The 12,500-nt window shown below is 33.9% G+C and overlaps 1 protein-coding gene across 1 annotated transcript in view; it reads right to left on the reverse strand.

The window, feature by feature from the left end:
* Positions 1-9,804, reverse strand: part of LOC119575029 (dihydrolipoyllysine-residue acetyltransferase component of pyruvate dehydrogenase complex, mitochondrial-like) — a 10,361-nt gene extending 557 nt beyond the window's left edge. The window contains exons 1-10 of the mRNA XM_037922356.1: positions 9,627-9,804; positions 4,561-4,736; positions 4,171-4,307; positions 3,502-3,789; positions 2,805-2,903; positions 2,517-2,621; positions 1,947-2,140; positions 1,420-1,582; positions 811-950; positions 1-560 (exon numbers count right to left, since the gene is read on the reverse strand). The exon at positions 1-560 is cut by the window's left edge and continues 557 nt beyond it. Of these exons, the coding sequence (XP_037778284.1) occupies positions 431-560; positions 811-950; positions 1,420-1,582; positions 1,947-2,140; positions 2,517-2,621; positions 2,805-2,903; positions 3,502-3,789; positions 4,171-4,307; positions 4,561-4,736; positions 9,627-9,748 (1,554 nt within the window). The 5' untranslated portion in view covers positions 9,749-9,804 and the 3' untranslated portion in view covers positions 1-430. The remainder of the gene's footprint in view (positions 561-810; positions 951-1,419; positions 1,583-1,946; positions 2,141-2,516; positions 2,622-2,804; positions 2,904-3,501; positions 3,790-4,170; positions 4,308-4,560; positions 4,737-9,626) is intronic.
* Between the last annotated feature and the right edge of the window lie 2,696 nt (positions 9,805-12,500).

Genomic DNA, 12,500 nt, shown 5'->3' on the forward strand with positions numbered 1-12,500 from the left:
TTCTGGATAATAATAAACAAAATTCCATATATCTATTTATACAAGCATTACATTTTGTACATAACAAATGTTGCATTATCATTAAGACTTTTTTCTATCAAAGTGTGTATAACTTCTTTAAAATTAGAGAAAAATAAGTAATCTATTTACAATTTATAACTTTTCAAAAAAATAAAGACAAATAACAATACAAACAGTGTCACTGATACAGGATATTCAACCAAAGCCATGGAATAAATTGAAAATTGAGTATATTATTTTATCCCAACACTGCAACAGTACAGAGAAAACAATATTAGTGAAGCTTATGTACAGCCTTGGTTGTCATCTGGCTTTGTAACAATCTCTCTTTTCCTAATTTCCTTCCATAATAAATACTGATCTATACAAATTTCCCCTTTAAGGTAAAAGAAAAGAAAAGAAAAAAAAATTACAGCAACATTGTTGTTGGTTTCTCCAAGTACTTCTTGAAGGCGGCAAGCCACTGTGCTCCTACAGCTCCATCCACTGTTCGGTGGTCGCAGCTGAGAGTAACCGACATTATTTGTGCAGCCCGGAAACTGTAAGTGGAAATTGCATGTCATCAAAAGGTTTCTGGAGTTAGTGAAAGGAATAAGAGTGAAAATGATGACTGACACACACACACACACACACACACACACACACACACACACACACACACACACACACACACACACACACACACACACACACACACAGAGAGAGAGAGAGAGAGAGAGAGAGAGAGAGAGAGAGAGAGAGAGAGAGAGAGAGAGAGAGAGAGAGAGAGAGAGAATCTTAAAGTCTTACCCTTGTTCGCTATCTTCATCAACAATGAGTCTCTTTTCTGTGCCTCCTACAGCAAGAATGCAGGACTGAGGTGGGTTGATGATGGCACTGAAGTTCTTCACACCAAACATACCCAAGTTTGAGACAGAGAAAGTGCCACCCTGCACAAAAACCAGGCATTACAATTAAGCAGGTAAAAAAGAACATTATGTAAACATGATATACAATTAAGAAATACATAAATAAAGAATCAACTAAATCTACTGATAAAATCAGACATGAGCAAAGGAACTTAAAGTTTTCTTGGTATGAAAGGAAAAACATCCATTCAGTTCTGCATGAAAACTTAGAGAGTACAAATTGTAAATGACTAATGAGTACACATTTAAAAACCCATATTCACCCCCCCCCCATTTGTATTTGGTACCAGCATAATTTTCCAATAACTGAGAAGAAAACAAGGCTTTAACCCTACACTTGAGGAGCTGTAGTACCTACACAGCTGCACCCAGAGCCAAACAAGCATACAAATGTTTAGGGTGCACAACCTGGAGCTCACAGACTGTGCATGGTAGGTTATAGTAAAAACACTGTTAATAATGAATTAAAACTAAAGTGCTTTTGACCTACCTGGAATTCATGTGGCTGGAGTTTCCCTTCTCTAGCTCTTGTTGCTAAGGACTTGACGTCAATAGCAATGGCTGCAAGACCCTTCTGTTCAGCCTTGAAGACTATAGGTGTGATAAGTCCACGATCTGTGCTCACAGCAACACTCACATCCACATTGTTGTACCTTAAGAATATATACAGAGAATTATTACAGGATGGATATCAATCATTATTTAAATTTAAATACCTACAATACCACTTCTGGTAGGCATCCTGCTTCTTAAGAATAAGAAGAAACTTAGAAATAGATAAAAGTAGTAATTAAGAAGAAGAAGAAAAAGAAGATACTACTGTAATAAGACAATTTATATTTTCCATTTCTGTCATAGTAGAAAAAAATTGCAACTACCATCATACTAACAAAATAAAGAAAAACAAAAGCTTTCCTGAATTCTTTATCAAAAGAGGAGAAAAGTATATCAAGTAAAAGAAAAAGAAAGAAAGAAAGAAAGAAAGAAAAATCACAAAATTAAGCATGGTAAACTCACTGCCTTATAACAGTATCCATCCAGGCAGAGTTGGCTTCAGGCACCTTCTTACAAGCAAGCGCTGAAGCCTTGATGATGAAGTCGTTGAATGATATCTTGATGCCTTCTTTCTCCAGCAGCTTGTTGAACTCTTGCCGGAGCTGTGCGACCTCATCCATGCAAACGTCTATGCTCAAGTAGTAATGAGGAATGCTCTGTAATGTAAGGAGGAAGAGACAGAGTGGCTGGTTAAATTTGATCTATTGAGAAGTTATTATTCTTTATATTTTAATGTGATATACATGCAGAGATAATCTACTCAAACAGTATTAATGTATGGTATACTAATCACAAACTATTTTCAATATTTTCATAAAAGCATATACTTGTACATTTCTCTAGTAATAATAATGTCTAAATATATAACTTTAAAGTAAGCAAAATGTATATACCAAGTCAGAGCATCCCTATGAATCTATATGTGAATAAGACCTATTCCAATATTCCTTAATAATAAAGGAAATAAATACAAACAAAAAAATATGTTTGTATGTAAATAAACTAAACATACAAATGAAATGTCAGTATTACCTGCTTAGACTGACAGAGCCTCTTGGCTATAACATTACGGACATTGGAGATTGGTAGGTCTGTGTATGTAGCACCAGGGATAGGGGCTGGTGCAGCAGAAGCAACCTGATTTAGTCAGAAAGAGAGAAAACATTGAAACCAAAATTGTTCCACAGAAATGTAGCCAAATCTCATTATAGAAATGAAGATACCTATATTCATATACATTTACACAAAGATATTCAATTTACCTAATTAACATAACTTAATACATAATATAACAAAACACATGCAAAAGAAACCTCTTACCTGTGGAGCGGCTGCTGCTTGAGCTGCAAACTTCTCAACGTCAGAACCCCTGAGCCAATCACTTGCACTATGGCCAATGCCAGACACTTGAGCTATAGCCTGGGGGAGGACATTGGAAAGTTTTATGCTCTGCAAGCCTCAGTAGTTCTACATCACACACTTGCTAATTCCAGTAGTCTAGATATTAATAGTATGTATCCAGGCATGGATTAGTACTCATGTATTGTTGGTTTTGGGTTTGTAAGGAACAAATGAAAAATACACAGAATCAATATCTATAAAAAAAAAAAAGAAACAGAAAAGGCCAAGTTTTATGTTATTCAGTAAATATAATTGCTTAAATGCTTACAAAAACAAAGATCCTGAATAACAAACAAAACAAAACTCCACAGAAATTACAAAAGTTATCCAAGACAATTGATTTTAGAAATATATTAAAAAAAACATTCCAATTAATTTAAATCCATCACATGAGTGAAACAGATTACAAATGGCCAATTTCCTAAATATCTGTCAATGTGGATTACTGAAAAACTTGTAACAAGTTCATAAATAATAACTCATTCCTTGCCATTCCCAAAATGCTAAACATATACCAAAACAAACTTCATAGAAAGAAAGAAAGAAAAAAAAAAGTGCCTATAATACCCTCAAAAACGAAAAATCCTACATCAGGGAGGATCAAACGCCTTCTTACCGCTAGATCAATGTTGCGCTCGCTGGCCAACTTCTTCGCATAGGGAGAAGCGTACACAAAAGTTCCTGGCGCCACAGGAGCGGCTGCTAGGGGTGCTGGGGCAGGGGCAGCAACAGGTGGTGGTGGAGGTGGAGCAGCAACAGCTACTGGTGGAGGAGGAGGTGGAGGAGGAGCAGCAGCTGCAGGTGGGGCAGGTGCTGGTGCTGCAGCAGCTACATCCTCTTCTGTGGGTTTGTAGTCCTTGAATGCTGCAATGTCTTCCTCACTGCTGACTACGATGCAAAGGAGCTTTTTGAGAGAGAGAGAACAGCATAAGAAAACAAGATTAAGAGCAATTTTGTCAATAAAGAGCCATTTCAAACACTAAATAAAAGACATAATACACTTCCTTTAAGAGATTTACACATTTGTTCCTTAAAGAAAAAGCCTTTGTTTCAAAGGAAAGAGAGAAAGAATTAAAGCAAAGATTTGCATCCCAAAAGAAAACACTATAGATCTCACATGCAATTAAAAACCTATAGCAATAAAAATAAATAAATAAATAAAACAAGAATCAAAATAAAACCTCTGAAGGTTAACTCTAATAAGGAAAAGAACCCTCAGTGAAATCTTCCACTCCCAACTGCAGGACTCCCCTCCCCCAAAAAAAGAAGAAAGAAAAAAATGTACCTTTCCAAGTGGAACATCTTTCTCTCCGGCAGGAATGAGAATCTTGGCAAGGTACCCTTCCTCTGGAGTCTCCATGCCCATTGTGGCTTTGTCTGTTTCAATCTCTGCCAGCAAGTCTCCCTCATTCAGACGGTCACCTGTTACAAAATTAATGAATTTTCTTAAATTTTTCTTATAAATGCTGGAGAATAAAAGCTTGATAATAAGAGTACCCACTGCCCCCCCCCCCCAATACATACACACATGAATAGAAAGTCAAAAATATTTCCATAATAAATAGAACAAATCAAAGAGAGACCAAGTCAATTTATCCATTATTTTTCCTTTTCCTTTTCTTATACCTATCACTACAAATGCATCCGAACAATGCAGTTTTCTAGCTGTTCCTACCTTCCTTCTTCTCCCAAGAGACGATGGTGCCCATCTCCATGGTCGGGGAGAGAGCTGGGAGTTTGACCTTGATGTGGTCAGGGTAGCTTCCCGATGCATAGTTGCGTACCAATGGAGAGACTATGGCCGTTGGCTTTGCAACTTCCACGAAGCTGCTCCCAAAGCTCTTGTTAATCCTGGAAACAAAAGGATTACAGGTTAGTAAAGAATTATTATTAACAGAAATATGCTTTGGTGAGGAAGTATTATCACCAGAGCTACATGAGAAATAAAGTATTATCATTCTGACTCGGTAGAGACTTTGGGTAACCTTGCCAACTAAGATGCATTTTTGATGGGGTGTTTTTCTTCATCAAGCCATTTACTAATGTTACATTCTCTCTTGATAACAGAAGTACTTATACAAATACATTCAGAGGCTTGTGGGATATTGCCATTTATGAAGAGTGCATCATAATCATGGCAAAAAACTATTATATTGAGCATTTCTAAAACAAATAAAGAAAATGAGATACAAAACTAAGGTTAGCTAAAATGAAGCTTGGGAAAAATAGCCACTGATGAAAATGTAAAAAACACTAACTGACGAGGTAAGTGTTCTTTGAATGGGACTGCATAGCTGCTGGTCACATAGATTTAAAATATGCTGTGACAGCATTGCTACAATATCTAATCAGGTACTTACTGCTGTACAAGGATGGGTAAAATTTTTTAAAAAATCTTCATTTGTTTAAATCTGCAATGTAACAGTGGTGCATGCTCAAGAAAAAAATTGAAGTAAGATAAAACATTTTGGGAATTCTTCACCAATTTGGCAAGCTAATGGTTTAACTCTTGGCTTTGATATTGATGGTTTGTGCTAGGAGACTGAACAATAAAAAGAAAATTAAAAATAGTTCAAGAAGGACACCCAGAGCTTGAGGTAATGCAGACCTCTTCTGATCATATAAATAACACATCAATCTAATGGTTCTCAGGTGAATGTCAAAACATTCCTCACAGAATTCATAACTTCTTAACTTTCAACCTATGAAAAGGTCTTGAATGAAAAGCATCTCAGATTTCATAAAATTACTCTGCTGCAATCATATTTCAAATAATTATACTTCCTGTGTAATCTAACTACTTAAACTTGTGTAATATAATAAATTTTATTTTCTTCACAGGAACAGGTAGCACCTACCCCTATCTACCATCTGCAAAAATTAAATTTGGAAATCAATAGCAGGACTTATTGCCAAAATGACATATCAAATAGTGAAGAATTACACTGTCAAATGAATAGAAAAGGGAACATAAACTTGCAAAAGACATGACTGTAGTTTTTTCACTATATATTTATGGAGGTTTAAAACTTTTTTCCAAGATCTAGAGCTACCAAAAGTACGTAAAAATTTATAGTAATTTATAGGGTAAAAACTCACTATAGTGTGGCCAGTCTAAATATATAGGCCTGTATAATAATCAGTAATTAATTATATTATTTAATTTGCTTAACTCATCAAATGGACAAGCCTAGCTGCCTGCATGTGGCCTAAATTCTGGTCATTTGGCTTACTTGAGTGGCGAATCTCATGGGTTTGTAGCATATAAGCCTGGTTCAAACGAATTCATGTATGGTGTCAAGACTCTTTGGCTCCTCTTTGTGATATTGTTATCTCTTTCTACATAAGCATCCCTCCCCCCCATTTTCCAAGGTCTTTATTAGCCATTTGATAATAAAATTTGATACACAATTTGAATACTAGGACTTGCTTCAAGTTTTCCATTTATATCAATTCATAAATACTTTTCTCATCCACCACAAACCATACTGTTTCTTGGCATATGTGATTGGAAAGTTGAAATTAGAGCCAGATTTTCTATTTCAGTGGAAACATGTGAATTCAGTTAATCAGACTACATGGTAGGATATTCATTCATTTAAGAAAACTACTTTGTCTGTCCTTTTTTTTTTTCTCCAATGAGCATGGTAATCATAATAATCTTGCATCTTAGAAACCATACTTTACTTTCAAATTTGTTTCATGAGTGCTGAAAAAAGGAGTAGTGAGCAGAATGCTACTAACATTTTTCAACTACCTTGCTACCTATACTTGCTCTCTTATACTATTGCCATTCGTTATCTTTCATATTTCATCTACAGGCCCATTCATGGTTGTATAGAGAAATATTTGTATTACAAAAATAACTGAAGAATTAAAGGCATTAACGCATTCTTTTACTGTGTAGTAAAAATTATTGCATGATGTTATCAGCTCATGATAAGATAGTATGAAAATGTGATGCTTGTTTACAGTGCTAATAAAAGCAGGAAGGGCCTCATATATATATATATATATATATATATATATATATATATATATTATATATATATAATATTATATATAATAATATATATATATATATATATATATATATATATATATATATATAATATATATATATATATATATATATCATATATATATCATATAATATATACATATATATATATATATATATTAATATATATATCTAATATATTATATATATATATATATATATATTATAATATATATATTATATATTATAATATATATATATATATATATATTAATATATATGTATATATATGTTAATGTAATATATTTATATTAATATATTATATAATATTATATATATATATCTATATTCTATTATTATATATATTATATATATCTATATATATATATATATATATATATATATATATATATATATATATTATTATATATATCTATTATATATCTATATATATATATATATATATATATATATATATATACTACTATATACATATTATACTATATATATATATCTATATATTATTATCTAGTTAATATATACTTACTATATATTATACATTACATATTCTTATATATATATATATATAATATTATAATATATATCTATATTATTATATATATCATTATATATATATATATATATATATATTCATATTATATATCTCTATATATATCTATATATATATATATATATATATCTTATATATATATTATATATCTATATATCTCTATATCTATATCCTATATATATTTTAACTATTTATAATATATAATATATACTATATATCATCTATCATATATCTATCTATATATAATTATATATATATATATCTATATATACTACACACACACACACACACATACATATAAAATTATAGGATCTAAATATTAACAATTAAAAATACTATTTTCTTCATATATTGAACCATGTTTTTCATCTACAGACTACCATTAACAGAAAAGGTGTAACTACTGCTATTGCTGTCACTGATCAAGATGTCTGATCATGTATTCCAATATGCATTCTTGGCCAATGGCTAATGTTGGCATGAAAGACAAATAAGCATATAAATAGACCACTTGATGGCCATACCTTGAATAAGGATACCACTTTTCAGTATATTTTTTGGATAGGACCTGCTTTTTCCAGAAACCTAAACAGTAAAGCGAATCCAAAACATTTTTTTACACCCATGGTATAATTTAAAAATAAAGAAATGGTAATGACATAACTACAACCTACAAAGACTAGGTCCTTATTACTCTAGTCAACAACTGAGGACACTCCTGAGAGTCCAAATACCCAGGGGCTTTGTCCTCAGCCCACCATCCCATTACTGTACATCTTTGGCAATTTTTAATTTCACACAGCCATCCAATCTCATAATTATTATTCCTTCTTTCAATTACCTACACTGCATGAATCAAGTGTTATTTTTTATTACATATGATATAATTGAAAGCATTGGTATTATTTACAAAGTGACCACACCCCTATTACTCCTGCTATTCCTGGGAAATCCACAAACATTGATGAATGAACTAACACTTTCCTAACCCAGGGGCTCTGCCCATAGACGCCCTTCTGATTGTTTTAATACTTCCCGATCGGGGGCTCTGCCATATCTTTAGCCAGGCAACATTTTCCATGACCTTCTTTCTTTATCTTTTATGCTATTTTTTGCCTATGCAGATTATTTCATGTCTCACTATGTGTAATCTTTTCCTATCTTTATAACAGCATGCTTAAACTTTCCTATCTTAGTGCAATCATTATGTAAATATATATGAAAAATCATTTTAAAATTAAAGAAAAGTCAAATGTTTGAAAGTGAGGAATTGCTGAAAAAGTCTGTAACAGGACTTCACCCATCAGACTATGGCTCCAACTTGAACAAATAAATAAATGAACTGCATCCTAATCACATAAATACAAAAATCTCTTTACGAACCAAAAACCTTCCCTCGATGATAGCCGTGTTTCTCTACCCAGTGTGGTCCTTATGTCAACTTAAACACTTTAATACTTATTGTAAAATACAAAAACTCCTTCAGTAATATATCTAAATGCTTAGTAAAGGCACTAACTGCATTCAAATTTCTTAAAATATAAATAACAAGCATTGATTTCCCATAATTTTACCAGAATTTCTTGCAAAATCAACAAGTCTAAACCTAAATCAAATCTTAAAAAGTAACTTCTAGTGTCTGCTTTCTTTTGCAACTGTGGTCTGCCATTACTTACTTGGCACACTACTGTAAGAATAAGTGTAACAAACTGGCATTCTTTCTTCTGTAATTCTTAAGTTATGTAACATGAAACATAGGCCTTTGAAAACCCTTTCTACATAGATACTTTCCAATACAGTGGGTTAGTTAGAGTTTGATATTTGATCTTTAGTATCTTTAGTCTCTTCTAGCCCTGTATATGGCCTTGTTATTTTTTTATTATTAACATAACTATTCTGCTTAGGGCTAAAGCAGCTGACTTTCATTTTTATTGCCTAACTCATTCTTGCAACACTATAGGTCGAGAAAACGGTTAAATTATCAATATCTACTGACAGACCTAATTTCCCAAACCACCAGTTCATTACAGAAGTATAACAAATTTGAAATCAACATCAAAACTCCCCCCAAAACTTGACCTTGACGGATTATTTTCGTCTAAGCAAGAAAACAGCTGATTTAGGCCGGCAGTGGCCCACCCTCCTTGCCTGTTCAACACGTCAATTTTACCTATTTTTCCTCGACGCCGGGACAGTCACGGCGATGAAGCTCCTCTGGCCTGCCTTTCTCGCTACATTTTTGGGTGTGAGCTTGGGGAGAGCCGCCCTTAAGGCCGCGGTTGTACGCAACATGGCCTTTCCTCCTTCAGTAGCTTTGTTTCTCTGAAAGTTTTTGGCAGACGATTCGCTCGGAGGTCGTGACGTCACAGCCGGCAGCTCCTCGGAATAGCGAGAGAGGACACTGGGGGGTCGTTGCCGTGACGTTTCTTAGGGTGTTGGGTTCGATCAATAGATGGCGTGAGGACACTCCGGGGGAGGTTGTCACGACGCTTTTCCCTTTGCGGTTATTGTGTTGATGATGGTACGGCGGTTAGCAAATAAGCCTGAAATGAATTAATGCTAAGTTTTAAAGCTTCCGAGGACCATTTTTTTATATATATATATTTTTTTATCTTCTTGAGGTAAACAAAGAAATAGTATTCTACGGACCTGCCTTCCCAGGATTAGGCTACGTCATTGGAAAACTGATATTACGTACTGCCTGTACGTAAATTCTACATGACTCTGATGTCGAAAAAGTGTGTACATATATACATTAATCATAGGCTACTATAAATCACTGTACAACTTGCAACTTGCGTCTTTTATTTTAATATCCATTAACTACACTGCAAACGTATTAAATTCACACGCTAACAGTTCTTGTCACCCCGCGGGCCATTTTTAACCAACCCGAGAGCCATATTTGGCCCGTGGATTATGAGTTCGACACATGGTCTGTCGCATAAACCCGAACGTACTACGATATGCTAAGATTAACAGGATAGCAAAACGCAGAAGGTTTAGGAAAAGTGACGTTGCTGCTCGGCATGGAAACGGCTTCTTAAGCGAAGAATACAAATGATGAAGAGAAATGAATGTTTTGTCTTAAGCTTAATTAGCACACACTTCGTTGCATAAGTGACTTTATGCTTTTTGACACGGGGTATTTCGACTTGGCATTTCCCTCTGAAGAACAGCATCTTTCACTGGCTTGCAGAGTAATGACAAGGCAAATAGATGAAACTAGTGTTTTATTAAACGCCATGTACTGATGCAAGACACAAACCTTATTGTACCATGAAGTGTTGCTATAAAATATGGCCAGTCAATGGTCAATCAATTCTAGGATTCTCTCAGCAAATTTTCCTGGAGCTTTATTACACCCTTGCAAATGAGAGAGAGAGAGAGAGAGAGAGAGAGAGAGAGAGAGAGAGAGAGAGAGAGAGAGAGAGAGAGAGAGAGAAGAGAGAGAGAGAGGAGAGAGAGAGAGAGACGCAATTGCCATTGGTGTCATTATGATTTTTTAAATATATATTTCTAATACATACTAACTGCAAAGACATTAGTCTGTTTCTTTGTCTTTATCACTACTACTAATGTTGTTACTAATGAAACAAGGTGCAGCGTTTCTCTTCCCCTATTAAAAATTGGAATATATAGGAGACTTAATGACATCAGGGTTATTAAAACTCATTCCTTTTCGTAAATAGTTAGATACGTAATTTGTGTAACATTTCCAGATTATCTCTAATATATATCTTATTTTCATCATTATCTATAAAATAAAATATCCACAAATCGCTTTTAAACCAGTTACTTTGCTCATACCGGATGCAGAAAAAAAAATAATCCGCATTGTACAGTATAAAGAAGTTCGTAAGTTTTAAACGAGAGTAATGATACTGATGAGAAATATACAAATAACCACTCAACATGTCAAAAATACAGTCACTGCTAAAAATGGAAGTCGTTTTCTATGATAAACTTTCAATTGATAGATGGCGTGAGAATCGCCTATATGCGAAGGAGTGGGAGTAGGAGTTGCTCCTAATATTTTTTTTTTCCGTTCGCATAACCGTTCGTGGATTATAAGTAATTTTTTCTCTTTAGTTAATTGATTATGATTATTTTTTTATCGCAAATATATTGTATCATCAGTATCCTTATAAACACTATTCCAGCCTTTTTTACTGCTATCACCGTTATTGATGTAATTATTAATATATCACATTCATTATGGTTATTAGTATCATTATCAATAGGATTAATATTTTCATAATCACGAATATGTCATTAACATTCTCTCTCTCTTACTCACACACACCACACACACACACACACACACACACACACACACACACACACACACACACACACACACACACACACACACACACACACACACACACACACCACACACACACACACACACACACACACACACACACACATACAACACAGACACATATATTATATATATATATATATATATATATATATATATATATATATATATATATATATATATATATATAAAGTACGCGTGTATATACTAGGGATAGCTTAGGCAAGTGATGAGGCTACCGTGTTCCCCCGGGTGAATCTTCTATGAATTCCAGTAGCCTCAAAGTCAGATAAGCTGATACGTTATCACCTTTAACCCTTTTTAATGAGCGCGAATATATTTTTTCGGAAAGTGATCATTTCTTCATTCAGCTATATACACAATCAGATAAAGAACAAAATATCCGTTACTTTTGCTCACATAAAAGGGCCAAAGATGTGCATATACACAAAGAGATTTATATATCTCCGTGCATAGAACCAAAACAAACTGCACACACACACACACACACACACACACACACACACACACACACACACACACACACACACACCACACACACACACACACACACACACACACACACACACACACACACACACACACACACACACACATATATGTAAAAATATATATTTTTTATCAATGATTAAAAAAGGCCTTCCACTTGGATGACCCTTAATGCAAGTTGGCTGTACGCAAGGGTATGTACAGGTT

This window comes from Penaeus monodon, chromosome 7, assembly GCF_015228065.2.
Source record: "Penaeus monodon isolate SGIC_2016 chromosome 7, NSTDA_Pmon_1, whole genome shotgun sequence".
NCBI classification, from domain to species: Eukaryota; Metazoa; Arthropoda; class Malacostraca; order Decapoda; family Penaeidae; genus Penaeus; species Penaeus monodon.